The sequence below is a fragment of the Esox lucius genome, chromosome 10 (genome assembly GCF_011004845.1).
Source record: "Esox lucius isolate fEsoLuc1 chromosome 10, fEsoLuc1.pri, whole genome shotgun sequence".
NCBI lineage: Eukaryota > Metazoa > Chordata > Actinopteri > Esociformes > Esocidae > Esox > Esox lucius.
Genome location: NC_047578.1, coordinates 19,148,511 through 19,173,081, shown reverse-complemented (window position 1 = coordinate 19,173,081; position 24,571 = coordinate 19,148,511). Strand labels below are relative to the sequence as shown.

At 40.3% G+C, this 24,571-nt stretch overlaps 2 protein-coding genes across 5 annotated transcripts in view; both read left to right on the top strand.

The window, feature by feature from the left end:
- Window positions 1–275: 275 nt before the first annotated feature.
- LOC105028041 (ectonucleotide pyrophosphatase/phosphodiesterase family member 2) lies at window positions 276–21,963 on the top strand. 4 transcript variants are annotated; one of them, XM_010900479.5, is made up of 27 exons: window positions 276–579; window positions 1,477–1,582; window positions 2,073–2,228; window positions 2,642–2,767; window positions 3,166–3,226; window positions 3,869–3,966; window positions 4,441–4,520; window positions 4,718–4,837; window positions 4,993–5,048; window positions 5,562–5,627; window positions 5,791–5,863; window positions 6,181–6,289; window positions 6,507–6,632; window positions 6,740–6,771; window positions 6,899–7,026; window positions 7,139–7,223; window positions 7,324–7,411; window positions 7,772–7,941; window positions 9,039–9,084; window positions 9,337–9,393; window positions 10,255–10,353; window positions 10,603–10,742; window positions 11,423–11,564; window positions 11,809–11,886; window positions 12,685–12,817; window positions 15,616–15,769; window positions 21,065–21,963. In XM_010900479.5, the coding sequence occupies exons 1-27, from the start codon at window positions 562–564 to the stop codon at window positions 21,233–21,235; spliced, it is 2,718 nt and encodes a 905-aa protein (XP_010898781.1). In that variant the 5' UTR covers window positions 276–561; the 3' UTR covers window positions 21,236–21,963. The 4 variants fall into 4 exon arrangements, with proteins under 4 accessions (XP_010898781.1, XP_010898782.1, XP_010898783.1 ...); XM_010900480.5 differs by lacking the exon at window positions 9,337–9,393; XM_010900481.5 differs by lacking the exon at window positions 10,255–10,353 and having other exon boundaries at window positions 277–579.
- A 288-nt stretch (window positions 21,964–22,251) lies between these two features.
- Window positions 22,252–24,571, top strand: part of LOC105028040 (venom phosphodiesterase 1) — a 29,031-nt gene continuing 26,711 nt past the window's right edge. The window contains exon 1 of the mRNA XM_010900478.4: window positions 22,252–23,027. Within this exon, the coding sequence (XP_010898780.1) occupies window positions 22,986–23,027 (42 nt within the window). The 5' untranslated portion in view covers window positions 22,252–22,985. The remainder of the gene's footprint in view (window positions 23,028–24,571) is intronic.

The window sequence follows — 24,571 nt, the reverse complement described above, 5'->3', positions numbered from 1 at the left end:
TTAATTCCATAACATGTTTCAGGTTCAATTCCAACTTCAACCCCTCACACCCCAGAGGAGACAATGGAACACTTATCAGACATGGTACAATGCATGCCTATCTGTTATCTTAATAGGTCCTTGGATAGGAAACACATGGACTCGTTGTCACTGGGGTGTTTTCTCAAATGTGGCAGCCACATGATGTACAGCTGTCATTTCAACAGAAACTGTAGAGAAAGTTATATTGAATCCCACCCCCTTCTTTATCTGATCGCCTCTCTCCCTCCTCTCGGTTATTGCTTGGGTCGTGCGTAGGAGTGAACTCACAGTTTAGTGCTGACTATGGTTTACAGAACATCTGCCAGTAATACCGTTGTAGCCTGCTAGAGCGCAGCTGTCACCATTACTGCTTAATCCGCGCTGGCTTGCAGCAAAAAGCATATTGAGCAAGGCAAACAACTCAGCAGCGCTGAACCCCTTGCGCCCTGACCATCGATTCAGAACGGTCAGAGGTGGACATTGCCCAAAATTGTTCGAACACAATTGGGGCATGCACAGAGAGGATACGCTATTTGGAACATGTTACTGGGAAAATTGGTACGGTAAGATTGTTGCATTGCTGTTATATTTGAAAATGTTGCATTTTAATTTGGGATATATTTTAGACAACCTGACGAAAAGCAAAATTAGTCCTTGCAACATATTGACCTGTGACGGGAAGAAACTGTACTTTGAATAGTATTGACAAGCCTCGGAATCTTGGAGTGAACTGTAGAGAACGTTGGCTATGTACTCCAGGCTTGCTTTAAACATAGTCAACGACAATGAACAACTGATGACAATCATAGTCGGTAAACATTAGTTTAAACACTGACCCACGCACTTCTCTACCGGCGCAAGTAAACATGCTAATTTGTTAACGATAAATATTTAGTAGAGTTGCGCATACACTCCGGTATTATATTAGGCGATTTATTTTTAAAAATCTTAGTTGATTCCGGCAATCATTTGAAACAAATCTGATCTGAAACGGAATAGCCCCAGCCTAAGTGTCAGTTTAACTGCGACAGATTGTCAGATGAACTTGAAACAGTATTGATGCAAATAAATGTCTGGAATAATTTCTTCAGACTAATTAACCTGTAATTAACCCAATGTATTCATGAATGTGTTTATTAATTCAGGTATTTCTAAAATGTAAACAAAAATCAGCATCTTATTGAGATTTTGACTGACTAGCTGGTGAGTCACTCCATGGGCTGCTTATGGAAGTACAAAATATAACAAATTGCCTATATTCCTCTTATCAATGATACTCTTATTTGTTTAATTATTTTTTATTTAAGTTCAACAATGCACCACATAGCACTAGTAGTAAGTCATACTTTTAAATGGTCTTTGAGGAGCAATTGGTTTTGCTGTGAGTTTGCAGTTCTGGGACTTTTCCATTGCTCAATTGTAGACTATAGTGTAACATATATTTCTTGTTCTCAGGTAGTTGTTATCTTGGCACTCCTGACGGGATCCAGCTTTGTTGTGGCATATGTCTTTCAAGCAAGTCGACCAGGAGAGGATAGTGGACCTCCGCCACAAACCAAAAGTGAGAGCCGTGGATGGATGTGTTGACATCCAGGTTAACCTCCAATGTTATTGTTCATCTGACACTGACATTTGTTTTTTGCTGTAACAATTCCAATGTAAAAGCTTTAAATTAAATGGTTGTACACAAAAAATATGCTTTCATACATTCAGATGGACTTTTTGTTCCATATTTCACTTTTTCTTCCTAAAAAGACTCACAGTAGTAACCTAAAGATTGACTCTCTCAATAAATTGCAACTAGGTCACCTTTAGCCCCATTTGTGTTGTCAGGATGCCATAACCTATACTCATAACAAACAGTCTGTACCAGGAAACATTTTCAGTACGCTGAAGTCTTCAAGAGTGTGAGGTATCAATATTAGGACACATATTAGGAGACTAGTGTGTGTGGTGTCTATTTTATGGCACATCCATGGAGTTTGTGTCAGAGTCACCCTGGGGTTAGTGTGTCTCCATAACAACCTGCTAATTGTATTCTCTTGTGCCAGCTATCTCGGACTCCCTGTGGCTCAGCACAGAAGGATCATGTAAGGGCAGATGTTTTGAACTGGAGGAGGCTCTACCACCAGGTTGCAGATGTGACAACTTGTGCAAAACCTACTATAGCTGTTGCTCGGATTTTGATGACCACTGTTTGAAAACAGGTTTGTGTTCCGGCTTTTCTTTGAACGTCTTTATCCCTCGACTCTGGGCCGCTATTGCAGTGTAATCCCTGACACAGACAGATTATACAGCTCCGGGGAAAACGAAGAGACCACTGCACCACTTTTCCTCTCCTTTCCAAAAAAGCTGAAAAGGAAAGTTTTGAGTGAGGAACAGAAGCGTTCAAATTGCAGTGGTCTCTTAATTTTAACCCTTCTGTTCCTCCCTGAAATCCTTCCTTTTAGACTTTTTTGGAAAGGAAAGAAAAAGGTGCAGTGGTCTCATAATTCTATCTGGAGCTGTATAACGGCTGGGCTAAGTGTGAATGTTCGCGGTGCCTGGGTGACGTGGCAGTATAAGTCGCCACCTCATGGCACCGCTGTGACACTGCGTTCATGTCCCTTCCCTGGGGCAGCTGGGGGTTTTGAGTGCCGCGAAGATCGCTGCGGGGAGACGAGGAACGATAACCATGCCTGCCACTGCTCGGACGACTGTCTGGAGAAAGGGGACTGCTGTACCAACTACAAATCCCTCTGCAAAGGTATGTGCAGGCCCACGCTGAAGGCATGTGTGGAAGTCTGAGTCCATTCCCGAGTGTTGGTCCTTTCCCGAGTGGGATATCCAAGGGACCCAAATGGGAAGGCAGTTAGTCAGAAGTTGACGTCGCCTGTGTGTGAGCTTTGGGTTCGGGTCTTAAAGTGTGGTAACTCCACATATGCTTGCTCTGAAATGTCCTCTTACTCACAAGTGCAAGTTGGGAGTAACTAGAGTATCGTGTTCTGCATTTTGTCCTCTCAAATGACACACGACGGTGGGACGTTTTCACAATGAATAAGGAAGAGTTTGATACCAGCCAATGAAAGTTGTTCTGAATATAATTCCAATGCAGCAGCAACAGACTTCTACTAGATTTCTACTTTACTTATGAACCTATTGCAGGAGAGTCTAAATGGATGGACGGTGATTGCGAGGACATCACAGGCCCAGAGTGTCCTGCAGGGTAAGTCTGAACAAACCAACTCAGTGTTTTCTCAATTAATTATCCTCGGAAACAAATCCATGCAGGCAGGTCTCCACGTTTCATTCAATGGATTGATTTCTAAATATTAGGATTTGTTTTCTAGAGTCGGGCAGACACAAAAGTAGTCAATGAAAAGGTACGCACTGCAGAACCAACCCAATGTGTTTGGGACGGGTCTTCACAGTGAGGCGGTAACAACCAGGCAAACTGTGCAGGTTTTTAAACGTGGCTCGTTGCCACATTAGTCGCCCGTGGGCTCTCCTCCACTCTCTTAATAACATCTCCTGACTGTCTTTGTAATAGGCGTGGATCTCGATAGCCTAGTAATGTGACACTGCAGAAACAGTGACAGAATAGTTCCATTGTCCATTTAAGCTACTAGATATCTTCAAGAAATGCAAGTTTGATGCTAGTGACTTTTATGGTCTGGAGAAAAGACCAACATTTGAGTGACCAGAGCGACTTCCACCAAACACTGGAACAAGTGTCACCGTGAACCCTTTTTGACCTGTAACACTAAAAGGCCATATTGTTCCCATAGCATTTGTTCAAACCAAAGAAATGACCTCTGCAGTTACAGGGCATTTCCATAGGAGCTATTCAGTATATTTGTTTCTACAGCTTTATTCGCCCTCCTCTGATCATGATGTCAGTTGACGGGTTTCGGGCCTCCTACATGAAGAAGGGCAAGGCGGTGATTCCCAACATGGAGAAACTGAGTAAGTCATTTCCACTCACAACATGACAATGGACAGGCCATACTGTAGCGAATGTATTTTAATAGAAAACATGTGAAGGACCCTGGCCAGTTAGTTTCCTAAACATGAAAAACAAATAGATTGCTTTTTACATAACCAGTGGTCACAAATCCCAAAAAGCAAACAACGCAGGGCTAGGAAAAATTCCCTAGAGCGGTTTATTGAAACAATTTGACCTCCTAGTGTACTCTATTATTGTTTCATCTAAATGGATATGTTAATGTGAGGCCAAATAACATTAGATCCAGCCCTGTGTGGCTCCGCTGGTAGAGCATGGAGCTTGCAGTGCCAGAGTTATGCGTTCAATTCCCACAGGGGCCAACGTGGAAAAGAATGAAATGTACACGCTCACCACTTTAAGTCAGCCAGCGTAAGAGTCTGTTAACTCAGTCAATGGATACTATACTGCTCATTTACCCGCTTCTTTCCATATAGGAACATGTGGCACTCATGCACCCTACATGCGACCAATTTACCCCTCCAAAACCTTCCCCAACTTATACACTCTTGCCACGGTATGTTGACTGGATGCATGTATTTCTTAATATGCCGCTGTTTTATCGCCAATAAGACAGGAAATATAATGAGCCGTTTCACAATGTCTATTCCTAACATAATACTGGTAACATGTAACCCCATTGTAATGCCGCTGTAACAACAGACCTTCCATGACCATGTTTCTCCGGTAACACTGAGTTGGGATGTTTTCAAGGGCCTTTATCCTGAGTCTCATGGAATAGTGGGCAACTCCATGCATGACCCGGTGTTTGACGCCAACTTCAACCTGAGGGGGAGGGAGAAACTGAACCACCGCTGGTGGGGCGGACAACCTGTACGTTTACCGACCACGTTTACCCTACCAGTAGATGGACCAATCATTTTGCTGAATCACAGTTTGATGTTTAGTATTAGGCAGCGGTTAAAATGGATGAGATAAGAACAGAATGGGTTTTTGCTAACTGGATGTGCTTGCCTGGATGTCTGTAGATCTGGATCACTGCCGAGAAGCAAGGGGTGAAAGCAGGCACCTTCTTCTGGCCATGGTGAGTTGTCTTGGTTTCTTTATCAATTCAAACTGTTTCAACTTCAACCGGTTAGAGTGAAATCCTATTGCAAATGCTCTTCGTATGATGATGCTAATCATGGTTAATATATGTAAATGCAAATGTTTTTATTTCACTTTTGTAGTAATACAAATCATTTGCATATCTATGACCTAATAAGCACGAGGGGGCTGGTTCTTCCTGAGGCACATCCTTACAAACAATACCCACCACACAAGCAAACACTGTTGCCATTGAGCTCTCAAAGCGTATTTTGTAAGCGAGTCACACTCATTGGCAAACGCTGATGTAGCTTTTTACATGAAATGGGATTGATTGATTTATTTTATGGACTCCTTACAAGGCACCCAGACTTTGTTATCTCAGAATTTAACAGCATTTTATGTTTTTTGCTGCAATGTTTTACTCACATAACATTTAGTCGCTCTAGGACTAGCACATGAGACACAGTACCTGCTAGTATACCTAACATATTGACTGCGTCGGTTGCAGGGTAATTCCATTGGAGAGGAGAATACTGACCATCCTGCGCTGGTTAAGTCTTCCTGATGATGAAAGGTTAGATATTCACCCGAATGGTTCAGTTACAACATCCACTTGTGTCAGCCAACAGAAAGAGATGGTCTCTGTATAAGTGTTGAAACACAGTGAATAGAGAGGCAACCTATGGTACTAAACCGATGATGGTACAGTGGCTGAGGTGGTGTGTCTGTCTATTTAGGCCCTATGTGTATGCTGTCCACTCAGAGCAGCCTGACACATTCGGACACAGACTGGGCCCCTTCAGCAGTGAGGTGAGCTCTTCTAATTGGTTGATATCTGTGTTTTTCTTTTTTTCATGTATGTGGCTGTTAACCAGTGCCAGCCCCCTCTCCCCTTAAAGTCGGGAGCTCCCTATTGGTTGGGACCCCCCTAGCAGTCGGGATCCCTAAGCGACCGCTTATGTCACTTATGCCTAGGACCGGCCTTGCTGTTATGTAACCCATGTAAACTAAATCATGTTGCAACCTCTAGCTTTGTTGATACAGATTCATACGGTAAATACCTCAACTGGCAGATTGTTTCTCGAGGGATGACTCCCTGTGGGAACCTGTGTGTGTATGTTCTGTAGTTGGATAACCCCCTGAGGGAGATTGACAACGTCGTTGGTCAGCTGATGAACGGTCTGAAGCAGATGAACCTTCATCGGTGTGTCAACATCATTGTCGTTGGAGACCATGGTATGGAAGAATGGATTACAAGGAAGACATATTTTAATTATACCATCATTAGCCATGTTAAATCCGGTTAACTCTTTCCTTGTTTCACAATGAATCTAGTCTCATCAAGAAAATAGTTTTACAACCACCAAATAAGGTCATTATGATGCCAACTTTTGTTTTGGTCAATGTATTTTGTACTTATTATATGAGAAAACTTGTGTCTGTCACCCTCTAGGAATGGAGGAGGCCCATTGTGATAGAACTGAGTTCCTCAGCAACTATCCTTTAAATGTGGATGAGATTAGTCTGATCCCTGGATCTCTTGGAAGAATCCGGGCTCGTGATCCTAAATCTACCACTTGTGAGTTAGTGCTTTAAGAGAATGTACCTAACAGGCTAAATTCAGGGACTAGAATCTTTTTTCTGTTGACTGTTTTCTGTTTACTTATTTTATATTTTTTCTTACAGATGACCCAAAAGTAGTGGTTGCAAATCTCACAGTAAGTGCACTTGAAAAGTACCTCCCTATTCCCAATGATACCAATGTTTTTTTGGTGATGATGATCTGGCTATGTCATACTTACTGTTAGTCTTTTACATGAGTATGAAGGAGTGCTTGTTTTTTAGTGTAAAATGCCAACCCAGCACTTTAAGCCGTACTTGAAACAACACCTCCCGAAACGGCTTCATTATGCCAACAACCGCAGAATTGAAGATGTCCACTTACTCATGGAGAGAAAGTGGCACATTGCTAGGTATTTTTCTAAACTATTAGCACTCTCAACTTGATTTAAGGTTAAAAGAAGTCTAGAGACAAACTGTTTTATTTTCTGACGCTTTTTGTTTTGTATATTTTATCGGATGCAGGAAAGTGCCTGAGAACAGGAGGCATCCTGGGAGATGTGGTTTCTTTGGTGACCATGGATTTGACAATAAGATCACCAGTATGCAGGTAAACCACTTGTATTCATTCAATCAGTGGAACATTTCTCAGAATTGCTTTTCATAACTGCTCGTGTTGACATTCATTCCCATGTTTTTTCACCATGTAGACAATCTTTTTGGGCTACGGACCAAGCTTTATGTCCAGGAAAAAAGTGCCCGAATTTGAAAATATTGAGTTGTACAACGTCATGTGCGGTATGCCTCTCCTGTGCTATTACACACTTATTACTATGAAACCAAAATATAAAAGAACTATTTCCTAATGTCTGTGCTATTACACACTTATTACTATGAAACCGAAATGTAAAAGAACTATTTCCTAATGTCTGTGCTATTACACACTTATTACTATGAAACCGAAATTTAAAATAACTATTTCCTAATGTATGTGCTATTACACACTTATTACTATGAAATCAAAATGTAAAATAACTATTTCATAATGTCTGTGCTATTACACACCTATTACTATGAAACCAAAATTTAAAATAACTATTTCCTAACTTCTGTGGAAAATGTTTTGCTTAATACATACAATATACCCTTTTTTCTCAGACCTCCTGGGCTTGACCCCTGCCCCTAACAATGGAACCCATGGCAGTCTGAATGACATGCTGAAAGCCCCTCCTTTCACACCCACCATGCCAGAGGAAGTGACCACGCCCACCCCCTCTAATCCCATCTCTTCCACGACATATGACCTGAGATGTAGCTGTGACAGTGAGGTCAGTGGTGGGGTCATGAGTAGAAACCAACTCAAAAGCCTTTTCTCAATGGCTAATTCTTGCATCCTGTCTTCATTGCCTTTTTCAAAACCCATTGGATAAGAAAGCCAGAGCTCCCTCCTTTCTGACTTTCTCCTCCTATGGGTTTTCAGAAAGAGGTGAGAAGTAATGAGAGAGTAGAGTAACTGGGGTTTATGTGCATTGAAATTTGAATTACTTTTCATGTTAAATACAATGGGTTGGCTGCAGTTTACATTTGTGTTTGAGTTATTAGGAAGATGTTCTCATTCAGAGCGAGGATACAATAGGTTTGTAAGCATGAACTGCTCATATCAGGTCCTGCCATAACATCTAAATTTGGTTAAGGTCTGGCCATCAGCTAAGTAATTAGAACATTTTAATAGCACTGATTTTCAGCCATTCTGATGAAGATTGAATTGTGTGGTTTGGAAAATTGTCTTGAAGCATGACCCAACTGCCCTTCAGAATCAGCTCATGGGCAAATCTTCTGACATTGTCTCAAGAGTTTAGGGAATTAGCAATTGAATATGGTTGCTTTGGTTGTTTGTGGGGGCTTTGGTACCTGTGAGCTCAATCATGGTAGAAGACTGTAGAATATGTTCCCAGAATGGAAATGGATGTGATTCAGAGGACACTTAAATATCTACTGTTCAAGTCCACTTGGAGTAGATGCAATCAAGAAGGGCCATAGTCACAGATCGAATATTAACAAATTGGGGGGGAAACATAGGACATTGGACGTATGGTAAAAATTTCAGAATTAAATATACACAACACCTGCTAAATGCGATGAATTTGCGATTACATAATCTGTACGAACTGTACACATCTAAGATGTAAATGCATATCCCCATGAAACTGAGATAAAATGGGATACTTCTCTACTACAACCTGAAGAATTATAATACACGATTGACAGAAATGGAAAAAAGCTTAAAGGTAAACCAAGACATGTGCATGACATGACACAGATGGATTAGGGCTGTTGCGGAAGGATCTGCATCCCCCATGTGAAAGTACATGACTCTCATGAGGTCTTGATTTCATTTCTTACAGTCTCTTTTCCACTCTTACAGAACAAAGTGGAGGAGAACATTCAAATACACAGCTTGACAGCAGATGGTAAGTGTGTGCTTTGTAAGTCTTTGCAAGTGTGTTTGATTATAATTCACTTAGCTTATTTTCCACTTACCTGTGTTGTGGTCTCATCCAAACTGTTCTAAAGTTTGTTAACTGGTTATTTACCAAGAATCTGTTGCATTTTTCAGGGAAAGGTGTATCATTTAGCAGGATATTCAAATGTATTACAACTGGCTTAGTCTCTTGCTAATATTGGGGATATTCATTCATTGGTTTTTGGACACAAATGGCCAGGTAAACAAAATGAAAGCATGGATTGCTATCTTACCTTGTCCCTAAACTGCTCACAGGGTAAGGAAACAGTATTTCTTAATTTGGGTGAACATTTATTTTAATTACTTTAATCACATACACTGACTTTCCTGCTTACTGAGTGAAAAAGAGCTTGGCAACTGCATGACTCGTGGCGCTTAACATCTTTGCTTCCTTGCTCACAAGTCCACTAATTGGACTGACCTTGATTCCTGCCCCAAACAAATGACAACCCTCTTGAATCGCCTTTAGCCCGTTGCATTAACTAAATGCAAGCAATTCAATAATGCTTTTTATTACATGTGCATTTTCTTGTTAATGTGTATTACATAATCGAGGAAAGCTTACAACTAATTATTTCATGTTACCATTTTTAGACCCTCTATCCTGCGCATGTCACAAACAAACAATGAAACCCTCATTTGACACGGGTGTGGGTTTACAATTTGAAGGTAAAGCTTTACCACAGCAACTGCAAATCTGAGCCACGCCATCACCGCAACCCACTGAATGCTACTTAGGTTTCACCTCATTGCTCACCAGTCTACCGAGACTGATTTATCTTGCACCCTTTTTCTCTCAAATGCAAGTGACTACAGTCATGAAAACCCTTGCTGGTCGAGACCAAAAAGCTGCCATGACGCAGGTGGTGATGTTTAAGTCTGAAGAGTGACCTTCACCAACTAAACTCCTTTATTGGTGCACCAGGTCAATGTTAATAAGACTGGTTGAGAAGCCCTAGTGCAGAGCATTATACATTGTTTTCCGTCGCTTAGTTTGCTCCAGCCAGCTCTATCACCTTTTCATTATGATATTGAAAGCGCTAATACAAATGCTACTGCTAAAACTAACCCTAATACTAATGCTAATGCGCTAACTGATACAATCCATTTCCACTAGCATTGCTACATGTTCCAAAAATGCTAGCCAGGGGATTCTGGACGTTACTATTGAACCAGCTAGCGAACTTAGAACTTTGGATAAAACAACAACACTCAGGTAAGTCTGAAAAAGCTAAAACTCAAAGTAACAATCCAATTTATTAACCAGCACAACCAGTTTTAAACTCATACTAAATATCAGTATCAAATCAGTGAAAAATATCAGTGTGTTTGCAGCATAAAATGTTTGCGCCACATTAAAATATTTAGACAATAAAAAATAGAAATTCTTTAGATTTCATATATGAAGTGACTGATTTCAGGTTCTCTACCACCCTCCTCGCTTGATTAACTGGTGTCTTCACAGATGCCACACACCTCCCCTTTGGTCGACCAGCGGTTTTGTTTCAAACTACGTACAGCCTCCTCCACCACAGTGACTTCATCAGTGGATACAGCCAAGAGCTCTCAATGCCGCTATGGACGTCATTCACAGTTGCCAAACAAGTAGGCTATTCACTCGGAGAATACAGCTAATATAACTGGCCTCACCTAAATGTTTAATTAATCAATCCAAATGATTTGTGATCTTGAACGATTAATTTTTTAGTTTTTTAATTGTGATGCACATAATAAGTTTTCAGCTTCTTGTTACATACAGAATTATATGTTAGTCACTCCTCAGTCATCATTTAAGAAACATTCCACATCTTTCCAAACTTATTTCTTTGACACAAGGCAAACATTCAGACTTTTCTGACATTACATTTGGTCATCTAATCAGTTGTTCATTGATGAGTTAACATTATTTGAAGAAAAAACAATGGATGTTTTTTTGTTGTTGATTAATCTCGTTTGTGCACAGTGAGATGGAAAAAACTGTAGTACTCCTTTTAGGAACTTAAATGACTTAGACCCAAATGCTTTGTTGCTCTTTATGAAAGAATGAGCCTGGCTTTGTTTTACTGGGAGCAAAATTCTGAGTAGGGACTTGAGTCATCTAACAGAACCCTGTATAAACCCTTGGACCCCTACAAAGCATGCATACTAATCACAGACAGCAGTCCTGTGTTGGATGTTTGGAAGCTTTTCCAAAACACTGTTTCTGCAAACTCTCAGAAACGTTTGTTTCATTTCGTGATGCGATTTCATGAACGAGTTACCAATGGCAAAATGTTTCCTTCAAGGAAGAGGTCACCCCCGTCCCTGTGCCTGAGCCGGTGAGTGAGTGTGTTAGGGCAGACACGCGTGTCCTTCCTGAACATAGCCAGGCTTGCACCAGCTACAGCCAGGACACAGACGTCTCCTATGGCTTCCTCTATCCTCCAGGTGGGTCACATTAACCCACCCGAGGTCATGTACATTAAGGCACTCTGTAGAAAAACATTTAGCCATGTAAATCGCAAAACAAGCACTGTCTGAACTTTGGACAAGTTCAGACAGTTCCTCCTGTTTCACCCCGTTTTGTGCCGGATAAAGATGACTGTGGTCTTGGGAGCTATGGAATGGGTAGGCTTTGGTTCCAAGTTTAAATGAGAGGTAATTTAACGTGTATTTGTCTTTTGCATGCTAGAGTTGGCCATGTCTATTGAGTCCAAATATGAAGCGTCCCTGATCACGAACACGGTTCCCATGTATCCTGCATTCAAGAGTGAGTATTTATTTATACTTCTGTGCAATGTTATGCATCTATACATTGTTTAAGTCATATATACAGTATATTTCCATTTCTCTTAAGAAATTATTCAAATCAACCTGACCCAGCTTTTTGTTAAACATCTACGGACTGCCTGTTTCAGTCTGGTTCCGGAAAGCATTCTCAGTCCCCAGTCACATAACATATTGCATATCTTATACGGTCGGCTACGTGACCCTGCTGCGTCTGCGCTTGCACTGCCCATGCTAATGTGTGGAGGAAGACTAGCCTGTTGACCTCATGTCTGGGAGGGAAGGGACAGCCTGACACCCATTGTCCTGGCACACACACACACGCACGCCAACACACAGACACACAAAGAGAGCCTTAGTCCAGGCTGGTGTAGCCTGTTGTGTTGAAGGACTGCAGGGAAGCGTGTGAATGGCAGTGCACATTTATGGGGATGTGCAGTGTGGATGGTGCCATTTACTTTCTCTTGAAAGAATTTGCATCAAGATCAGACCTGCCTATGAAATGCTTGTACGGTGCCTTGCTCTAATTCAAAGGCTGTAAAATTACAACATCTCATTAAAACTCTACACACAAGTATAGTTTATGGGGCATTTTTAAGGCTGGTTGTAAGCTTTCATTTCAGTTTAAGATTCTTTGGAACCTCTTAAATTCTTGCAACAGTCGATTTCCAGACAATGTTACACAACACATTTGTCTATGTGACAACTGTCTACTTGTTAAAGTTTCAAAACAAGACCATATGCGTTTGACCCTTGCAATCATTCCCTTCCAATTCTTCAGAAGTATGGAGCTACCTGCAGGGTGTTCTTCTCAAGCGCTACGCACAGGAGAATAATGGCATCAACGTGGCCACCGGCCCAATCTTCGACCACAACTACGATGGCCTCCGAGACAACATAGAGCAGATCAAAGAGTAAGGATGATTGGTAAAGATGTTGCCCTTTGGCCTTGTTTGTAAGATGTTAGGGACAAAAGGGATCATGCTTTTTGTTAGTGTACCATTTCCTGTTTCAATGGCTGTTAAATCAGAGTGATCTGTATTTTTGTATTTTTCATTTTACTGGCTCGCTAGTTTACATCTGACACCACTTTTGACTTATATAGTGAGTGTTGCTGTACAAGTATCATCGCAGTAAATCAATGGCTTGCCCTTGCCATCTAGTGGAGGAATAGGTTATTAAATATGATACTAACCACCACCATCAAGATGGACAGAGGACCATACTCAGATTTAAAATTTTCTCATGTACATGCAGTAGACTGCACCTGTAGACCAGGGGTATTCAAATCTTACCCTACGAGGGCCAGAGCCTGATGGTTTTCTGTTCATCATTAATTGGACCCACCTGGTGTCTTAAGTCTGAATATGTCCCTGATTAGAGGGTTGCAATGAAATAATTGAGTGGGACTGGCTTCAAGGGGCCCCATTTGAATACCCCTTCTGTAGACCTTATCTCTAGGGCTACTCTGTCAAGTATGAGTATCTGCATATGTGGAGTGTGTCTGAAGGTGGGCGTTACTGCATTTTAGCGAAACCAATTAGGATGGTAGTGAGTTAGGTTTGGAAAACTACCAAGGCGAGTATTGACATGGCAGTTTACGGGATTTAACATGGCAGGTTGGGAGAATGGATATGTCATGCTAAGACAACTAACAAGGCCAGTTGGGAGAACAGAACTATAGTGGCAAGTAAGTAGAACTACTGTAAAATGGCAGGTTAGAAGAACTTATTTGGCAGGTTAAGTGAACTAATGTGTCAAGGGAGGAGAACTGAACTAATGTAGCAGGTTAGGAGAACTAATGTGGCCGGTTAGGAGAACTAATGTGGCCGGTTAGGAGAACTAATGTGGCCGGTTAGGAGAACTAATTTGGCAAGGGAGGAGATTGAAGAGAAGTTCAATTATATAATGGGACTGCCCAACCCTGTTCCTGGAAAGCTACGTTCAAGAACAGGGTTGGGCAGCGCCGGCTTAATGGTTGGCAAACAGACGGATCAGGGGGTCCAACAATCTGACGGCTAACAGATAGATCCAGGCCATCCACCTGTGGTGCAAATGGTTGGAGTGGTCATTTGAGAGAGGTGTGAATGTGCTGCTAAAAAGACAAATATGGGGAGAATTGAACACGAAGAACAAAACCACTCGGTAAATCCAAAATGGACCCCTTCCTTCCCTCACTCCAGCCCTGGCCCCCCACCCACGTCTTCACACGTGCCTCGGAGTGTAGGACAACGCAGTGTCCGTGTGCGAAGTGGAATCCCATAAGGGACCGTGTTAATTTGGCCGTGTACGATTTCACACCAAAATAATGGAAATGACTGGATACCTATACAAAGTGAAATACCTTGTAAATGCAATGTTTACTTTTTTCGGTCAAAAGTTATTGGAGGGATTTGTACAAAATGATCTTGCAGTCATTTTATTGATGCATTGATAAAACACTAGCTGCCCTTTGGAAGTGACCCTCTGTGTTTCCTCAGCAACATGTCACCATGAAAGGCACTGAGAGGACGTATGTAGGGGCTGGATTAGGATGTTTGGACTGTAGGATTTCACTCGTTGACGGTGATATTTGGCAGATTATGGACTAGGGCTGTCACAATATCAGATTTTCACTACGCGCTTATCGTAAAATAATTCACGGTAACAATATTATCGCGGTATCTATAGAAAATTTGAAGTAAAAAAATACTATGAGTCAAATTCATCTTCAACTTTTATTAATGTGTTTTTTTTTTCTCTTTTTTGGCAAATGAATTACACTCAAAATACGAGTGTATGGAGATGGAGAGAGTCTGTGATCATAACTGTGCAAAGAATTTTTTTTAAGGATACAAAAAAGGACAATTATACTTATTGGATAGAGAAAAGGCAACCATATGAACTGCTTAACAAAAGATCCACATGGCCTAACACCAAGAGGGGTTTTTGGAAAAATACAAAACATTTTCACCTAGTGAATAGGCTACGAAAAGGCCTTAATAAATAAGTGTATAGGTCTAGACTCGTAGTTTAAGCACATGCATCATTTGTCCATGAATAAGCTATGGAAAAACCGAGAGGAGTTTTGGGAAAAATACAACATATTTTTTTTCTGTGTAAATAGGCTGCAAAAATGACGCGTTAATGTTCATCAATCTCTCCTGGGGATTCTATTGGGGCTAATGAGTTGATTTCAATGCCAGTGCATAGGTCCAGTCTACTGGAGCACATACATTGTTTGTCTGTAGATGACTGAATAAGGTATCGAAAAACCGAAAGGAGTTTTTGGAAAAATATTATTTTCACCTAGTGAATATGATGTCTTCATGTGTATTATTAACATTATATAATTTTTTCTTTTTTTTTATATCACTGTATTCATAACACCCCTATTATAGACCCATACTACATTATCTTTTTTTTGCAATCAATTAGTACAAGGAGGTAACCACTATGTGGTTTGAATCCGGTAGAATTTCCCTGCATTACACCAAGTGAAACACACTTAGTGATTAAAGGTGAATCAGACTCTGATGTAAGGCAGGATACGATTTTGGGGGGGGGGGGGGGGAGATAGTTGTCTGCAAGTGTTTGTGCCACCGCGCACATGCATGTGTTTCCGTGAGTGTGTGGGTGGTTGAGGAGGTTGTGTGTGAGTGTGTGTGTTTATGTGGGGGAGTTGATTGAATGCTTGCATGGATATACAAACCAGTGAACTTTGTGACCTCAGGTACGTGGGAAACTCGGCGCCGATTCCCAGCCACTACTACGTAGTGGTCACCAGCTGTAAGGAGGTCAACCAGACAGCCGACGAGTGCGACGGGCCCCTCAGGGTCTTCTCCTTCCTCCTACCACACCGCTCGGACAATGATGAGAGCTGCAAGGTAATTCTCTCACCACTGGGGGGCACTATGTCTCTGACTATCACTGTGTCTTGCAACAGTGCGCAACAACTTGTAACAGTATTACCACACTTGCAATGTGTTTGCTTTGAAATAATAGTGGAGGTTGGCAAAGGTTGATATTTATCTTAACTCTTCCACTGACATTAATCCCTTTACACCTTTTTTGGGTACGACATTTGGTGTAAACTGCTGTGCCTGGCACACATTTCTGATTTGGCATTGGTTTAAAATCTGTTTAACTCAGGCTCCCTTGTAGTGTCCCCCATCTAAATATTGCAAGTGGGATGGCCAAACTCTTAGAAAGAAAACGAGTTCTCCAGAATTCCTTAAAAAGGCTTAGAAATAATAGATGTGTCAAATATTGAATCATTTCCAGTGTAAGGTTTATAATTTAATGTTATGTGGAAGTTCTTACATCATTCCAGGACACAGCACTTCAGTCAACCCACTGACATCTCTGCAGAACTTCTGGACTGACTAGTACTACTGTGTGAATCTTAGGAACTCTGCAATTGTGCTAGTGTCATCAGTTTTTTCACCTGCAATCCTCTGGCTGTGTGTGGGTGTGAGTCTCGGGCTGGTACACAGACTTTGTAAATAATCTAGGTCTGGACAAGTTGTCCACTGTCTCTGACAGACAAGCTATGTCTCCATTGTTACTCTGAAAGTACTTATTTGAACTGCAAAGCATTTAGCTCTATATTCAAACACAATTGATTTGTGAAACAGAATTACTAGGTTTGAATAGTGTTATTAGTAACCCAATTCACCAATGCTAAATTGACGCTGAGTGTTAAATAGAGGGAACATATAAACAGCGGATGATAAATGATAACACTGGTAAATTGCAGAGTAACATATTTGTTGCAATGTTACCTGAATTTTCTGCTGAAGTAACTCATACAGGTCCTGATTCAAGTAACTCATACAGGTCCTGATTCAAGTAACTCATACAGGTCCTGATTCAAGTAACTTATGCAGGTCCTGATTCAATTAACTCATACAGGTCCTGATTGAACTAACCCATACAGGTCCTGATTGAAGTAAAGCAGACACGTCTTTGTATTAATTAGCCATTAATATAAAATAAATCAATCAAATGTATTTATAAAGCCCTTTTTACATTAGCAGTTGTCACAAATTGCTTTTACAAAACACCCGGCCTTAAACCCCAAGGAGCAAACAACAGTAGTGTTGATTTCAGTCGCTAGGAAAAACTCCCTAAGAAGTACGACATTTAGGAAGAAACCTAGAGAGGAACCAGGCTCAGAGGGGACCTCTTCTGGCTGTGCCGGGTGAACATATTAAAAGTACAAATTGTAACAATTAATAAATGCATGTGGTCTAAGTCCGGAGTCTATTTAAACCAAGTCCAGGTTGGAAGCATGACCAGATGGACAAGGACAGGGACAACCTGGGGGGGGATCAGCAGAGTGGCAGCTGAAATCGTCAGGAATCATCTTGATTTGCAACACAACCAGGAGAACTTTGGACATTGACCGCAACGAGCCTTTCAAGCCTGGTACTCTGGAGGTGTGGGCCAATACCTCATGTCCTCCTAATTTTAAAACAGGGCAGGAGACAGGGACAATTTTTAGATCTTAGATCTACAAAGATTTATAGTGGAGGAAAACTGACCCTACTCCCCCAGCACAATAATATAGCAGCATTAGACCTTGGGCCTGAGACAGCGGGGTCCAGTGACACTGTGGCCCTATATGTGGGAGGCCCCAGATCAGTCCACCCACATTGCCAAGCATCAACCAAATGGACAACCACCAACCCAACCACCCTGAATGAGGGCTGAGTATTGCCAGCAGAGTACAGCCCAATTGCACAGTGAGCAACAGAGAGACAACAACAAGCCAGTGACTCCGCCCCCGAGAGGCATTGGAGGGAGGGCATCCCGCTGGCGATGAGAGCCCACCTGGATAGACACCAAGGGTGGACAGTCTCAAGCCTTTCTGGTCATCTTCACACCCCTGGGCCAGACTACACTTAATCATAGACCATGCTGTAGAGATGAGTCTTTAGTAGACACTTGAAAGTTTGCACTGTGTCTGCATTTCTAAACTTAATTGGCAAATCATTCAACAGTAGTGGAGCTCCATGAGAAAAGGCCCTGCCTCCGGCTGTTTATTTACAAGTTCTAGGTAAAATTAAAAGGCCTGCATTTTGCGATCCAAGGTTACATGTAGGTATGTATGGCTGGATCATTTCAGCGAGGTAAGTAGGAGCAAGTCCATGTATTGATTTATAGGTTAACAATAAAACCTAACAGCCACTGTAAAGAGGCTACATTTTTTTTGTTCTAGTTAGTCTTCTAGCAGCCGTGTGTAGCACAAATGTAAGTTGATTTATTAGTGTAACCGGAAAGAAGAGCATTGAAGTAATCTAATCTGCAAGTAACAAAAGCATGCATTCGTTTTTCTGCATCAGTTTTTGATAGAAAGTTTCTTATTTTTGCAATGTTTCGAAGATGAAAATAATGTTCATCAAAGGAGAGGTCAGTGTCAAGGGTAACACTGAGGTTTCTTACAGTTTTTTGGGATATGACCATGCAGCTGTCGAGGTTCACAGTGAGATCTGCCAACAATGCTCTTTGTTTCTTAGGTCCTAAAACAAGCATTTCTGTTTTTCTTGAGTTTTAAAGCAAGAAGTGGTCATCCACTTCCTAATATCTGAAACACCATGCTTCCAAAGTAGCTAATTTTGGGGCTTCTCCATCCTTCATCGAAATATATAACTGAGTATCGATTACCCACCAGTGTTATTGGCTGTGATATTTGCCTATTGATTTCTTCCACTTGGCCCGGATTTGTTGTCTTAATGGGAAACTGCTAATGTAAAGATCAGGAATTTACACATTATCTACACAGTTCACCCAGTTTGTTATTGGGTGAGGAAAATTTCACTATATATTTAGGGAATTATGTCACCATCTAGAGTGAATACCTGTAAAATATACAGTGGATATAAAAAGTCTACACATGTGAAAATGACAGGTTTTTGTGATGTAAAATAGTGAGACATCATGTCACAACTTTTTCCACTTTTAATGTGACCTATACTGTGAACAATTCAATTGATCTTCAAGGGGGAAAAATGAAAAATAAAAACCTTACTATAACCTGGTTGCATAAGTGTGCACACTCTCTTATAACTGGGGATGTGGCTGTGTTCAGAATTAACCAATCACATTCAAACTCATATTAAATAGAAGTCATTACACACCTGCCATCATTTAAAGTGACTCTGATTAATCACAAATAAAGTTCAGCTGTTCTTGTTGCATCTCTGAGCAAAAGCCATGGTCCGCAGAGAGCTCCCTAAGCATTAGAGGGATCTCATTGTTGAAAGATATCAGTCAGGAGAAGGGTACAAAAGAATTTCCAAAGCATTAGATATACTATAGAACACAATGAAGAAAGTAATCATCAAGTGGAAAAAATATGGCACAACAGAGACATTACCAAGAACTGGACGTCCCTCCAATATTGATGAAAAGACAAGAAGAAAACTGGTCAGGGAGGCTTTCAAGAGACCTACAGTAACATTAAAGGAACTGCCGGAATTTCTGGCAAGTACTGGCTGTGTGCTACATGTAACAACAATCTCCCGTATTCTCCATATGAATGGGCTATGGGGTAGGGTGGCAAGACAGAAGCCTTTTCTTCCATAGAAAAACATCCAAGCCTGGCTGAAGTTTGTAAAAACACACATCAAGTCCCTCAAAAGCATGTTGGAAAATGTGTTATGGTCTGCTGAAACCAAGGTTGAACTTTTTGGCCATAATTCCAAAAGATATGTTTGGTGCAAAAACAACATTGCATTAACCAAAGAACACCCTCCCCATCGTAAAGCATGGTGGTGGCAGCATCATGCTTTGGGGCTGTTCTTCTTCAGCTGGAACCAGGGCCTTAGGCAGGTTGGAGGGAATTATGAACAGTTCCAAATACCAGCCAATTTTGGCACAAAACCTTCAGGCGTCTGTTAGAAAGCTGAAGATGAAGAGGAAGTTCACCTTTCAGCACGACAACAACCCAAAGCACACATCCAAATCCACAAAAGCAGGGCTTCGTTTTGGAATGGCCCTGCCAGAACAAAGACCTGAATCCAATTGAACATCTGTGGGGTGATCTGAAGAGGGCTGTGCACAGGAGATGTCCTCGCAATCTGACTGATTTGGGGCGATTTAGCAAAGAAGAGTGGGCAAATATTGCCACATCAAGATGTGCCATGCTAATAGACTCCTACCCAAAAAGACTCAGTGCTGTAATAAAATCAAAAGGTGTTTCAACAAAGTATTAATTTTAGGGAGGGCACATTAATGCAACCAGGTTATTGTGAGTTTTTTATTTTTCATTTTTCCTCCTCAAAGATTTCTGTTTTTCAATTGAATTGTTCACGTTATACTACTGAATATCTACTGTATTCCCTAAGGCAAAACATATATTTTACAGCTGTTCAAAATTGGTGGACGAAAGCAAAAGTAAAAAGTCAGCAGTGCAATATGACAAAGGGATGCAAGAATGTATTGTATTTCAATGAAGCATTCTTCTCTTCATATTCAATTTAAATAATATTCTTCCACATGGGGACAAATCCAATGTGTGGCACCTTGAAGCACGCATACAGTACATCTCAAGTCATTATATCAGTCAGTGTAACCTAGGAGGTATGTTGTTATCTCTTAGCTTATGCTAGTGCCCTTTGACTTTTTGCTTGATTAGACTCATCATGGTTAGAGGAGGAGGCATGTTATTTTTTCACAGTGCGTTGTTTATCTGGAATTACTAAGAATGTGCTGACTACACATTAGCTCTGAAAACTGGATTCAGATTGATATGTACATGTCAGCAGTAGATGGTTGTTATTGCAACCTGTTTTGTTAACAGTTTTTTTGAATTTCAGTTTTGTCAAATGTGGATTTCTCAATATAATATCTTCACATTGAAAGCATTGTACTGAAAGGAGTGAGTCATTTTGCTATGACTGCTATGTTGACAATAACAACTTTTCATTCTTTTGATGCTGTATACTATTTGAAACCTACTTGCCCACTGGTATAGTTCTTGTCACACTGTGTAGTTTTCCATGTGTACACAGCTGTGGTTTGTTTTGTTTACCTCATTGTTATTTCCATTCTTTCAAAATCTAGTCTGTTGAAATGCCATCTATAAAAAATGCAAAGACTGAATGAGCGTGCAGACGATCATTAGAATATCAGAATGACGTATTGTTTGATTGTAACGGGGGTGGTGTGTCCTGCAGAGCTCAGAGGACGCATCGCAGTGGGTGGAGGAGCTGCTGCATCTGCACACAGCACGGGTCAGAGATGTGGAGATCCTCACAGGCCTGGATCTGTACCGCTCCACCACCATGAACTACACCCAGACTCTCTCCCTCAAGACCTACCTGCACACCTTTGAGAGTGACACCTAGAGCAGACACAGACTCCTTTTCCCTCTATTCCCAATCCTCTTACTGTGTTTCATTTCCCCTCTCTGTCCCTCCCCTCTCTCACTCCCTCTCTCTTTCCCTGGTACATCTCTGATCCTTAGGTGTATATTTTTATAAAATGTTTCATATTTATTATGTAGAGGATAATACTACTGCCTCTTAGTCACATTAATCCAGAGATCTCTTCTATTGGAATTTGTTGGGTGTGGTTTTGAAGGCATGTCATGATTGGACGGTTGGTTAGGGGAACCTATGGAATCAGTTGGAAATGGACAGTTTAGGCTGCAGGGACACCAATGACCAATGAATTTCCGTAACACTTTATTGGTGACACAATGCGCTGTTCCAGTTATCTAATAGGCTAGTGTTGTGCAATGGTGTTCATGGGTGTTATATGTGCTAGGTTAGTTGTTATAGCTGTTATAACTGTATAATAACATAACTTGTAACAACTGATATATGATGTTTATAACTGTTATGTAGGCCTTATGACTGATGTATACAAAAACTATTACTGATGATGGCCCTGCTCGCAGCACTCTCAAATCAGTCAAATGTATACCGATTCAGCATTTTCATTTCACTTAATTACAACCCTAACGGATAGACTTATGTTGATGGTATCTGGTAATTTTTTCCCTTCTAAATTATGTATTATTAAAATGTGGCAAAATAGGTCTGATCTAAATAAATAATGTTGCAGATGACAATTTCAGAATTTCTGTTACAATATAATCTACATCCACAAGCTGTGTAGGTGGAATCCACTATATCTATATCTAACTATATACATTAAAAGGAAAGCCTGGAATGTCAAAAATTATATCAAAATATTATGTAATATTTACTTTTTACCTTGTCTGCGTGCATTATGTGTTATTAGACTAAAAGCTGTAATGATTTACTTCATTCTTATGGGCATAATTTTTATTTGAAGGGTTATCCATTCATTTTCTACTGTATATTTCAAATAAGCTACCAATTACAATCTTATTGTTGGTTCTTTTAGATGTAGTTCACAGTGGCTTTGCAAATAATTTACAAGGCATTATTAAGGCTTTTAACAGACTGCTTTCATCAAGTCATTAAGCATATTGGAAAATCAAGCGTAATATCCAGGAAATTATAGTAATCTCATTAATCTCATTAATACTCCTTTTGGAGAAAGTTATTGTTAGATTAGTGATGACGTTCAAGGTTGTACTACACTATCATTGTTGGTAAATGAAATCCTTTTACTGTATAAAGCCCTTGGGTTTTTCCAATAATGTACTGATTACCTTCCACTTAAAGCTATCAAACAGTGAGTCAGATATATTATCAGGTGGAGAGATACTCTACAAATGAGGAGCCACATAACAGAAATAGCAGTAATATATATAGACTTCTACTAAACTGAAAAAAATACAGACTTTGTTTTCATTGTTGGATTAGGCCATGTAGGGCTAGTTTCACAGACACACAGATCAAGCCTCACATTTTTGCCATATAAAAGAAAACTTTGGATTTACTACTATCTATCAGATCTGAAGATTGTAAAATCAGAGTCGTAAAGGTTTGGTCTACTTTCCTTGTAAATCATTAGCTTCTACTTTTAACCTGCAAACCACTGAACACGTTAAAAAGCTGTCAATTGCTCTTGTTCATTTAACGGGGTAGAAACGTGGATTCCAGTCTCCTTCCCAACAAGTTACTTTCACACACTCAGACTGAAATAAAACAGATTTCAAGTATGGACATCAGCAAGGAGTTGCGAAAAAGAAAGAATATAATTGTAAGTTTATCCAACAAGCTTCTTTTGAACATTTCCCTAATGGAAAGATATGGCTATGACTGAAATTAAAAGAAAATATTACTGTTTTACAACTTTATGTTAATTGGGTTCCCACCCCGGAAGTAGTCAATCTGCCAAAATAAACTGTCATGGACCAATTTATTTCCAGGTAACTGGTAATGGATTTAGATATTTATGTACTTGGTGCTGTATTTTAACAAATATAAATCTGTTTTAACCTAAACAATTATTTCTTATTTTACAATTATACAAGTTATGTATATCCAAAAACCATTAAAACTGCCGGAAAATCTTGAGTTTCAGATTGTAATTTTGATTAATCACAAAGTGAGTAATACAATGCCTATAGCCTAGCTAAGTTAGCTAGTGCTATCAGACTGGGTCTCGTGATTTCTCTAGCTGCATTAATTTTTCACATCTATACTTGTATACAATTGACCTGGAGCCACCAGGAGCTTAGCCCTACTTGAATAGCATTGTTGCCAAAATGAAAATCACACCTTGCATTAGTTGTGAGTAAGATAATCAACAGAATTCCATGAAACAGAATACCAGTGAGTACTGACTTGTAGCTATCCCCAGAGGTGGCTACCAGATGTTCATTAGCAAATGTAGTGCTAGTTAACTAACTAACAGGAAATGAAGACATGGCAGCTCAAGTTGAATAGGTAAACCTTTGAAATACTGGCTTACCTTAAAAAGAGTTATGGCTGCCCAAAATAATGAAAAGAATTGGCTCAGTATACTAACTTGTTCATTGGAGTAACAGACAAGGTCATTGGTCTGTCTTGGTCTTCCTTCTGCCTACACCATAGGCTACGTACAGACAATCTCACTGAAATGCAGTGTCAGGGTTGAACAAGGTCTTTCTATTTTCATTATATACATATATTTATAAATTAGCCCACCACGTGATGCTGACCGTAACTCGTTCTAGGACTGTTTGCCGAAGTCAGAGCTGATTTGGAGAACCACTCAAACCCAACCATTAGAACAGCATTTCAATATTATCAATCACTTTAATTTTTGTATGCTTTCTTGGGGTATGCTAAAGTAAATATAATGCATTTCTAGCTTTGTGTAATTCTTGCTACTTTCACTTTAAATAGCCATTACATACTTCTGTTAACTTTAGCCACAATAGCTAATAATCAGGTTTCCTACAGTAACCAGAATGTGAGCATGAACAAATCACATTAAATAAATTCAGATTTGATGTGAATTAAAGCTGATGTTACCTAAACATATCCTTACTTACACACCCTAATTTCTCTCAAGATTTCAAGCTAGCAGTGGCTATAGTTGTTTGTAATGTCTGTATGAAGAAAAAGGGATCAATAACAGTTTGTCTTGGCCAATGTACTACATTTAGGCTGAGGAACCATACAAAATTAAGTTCTAAAATAGTTTAATTCCCCTTAAAAATGTAATGTTGATATACAGCTCCGGAAAAAATTAAGAGACCACTGCACCTTTTTCTTTCCTTTCCAAAAAAGTTTAAAAGGAAGGTTTTGATTGAGGAA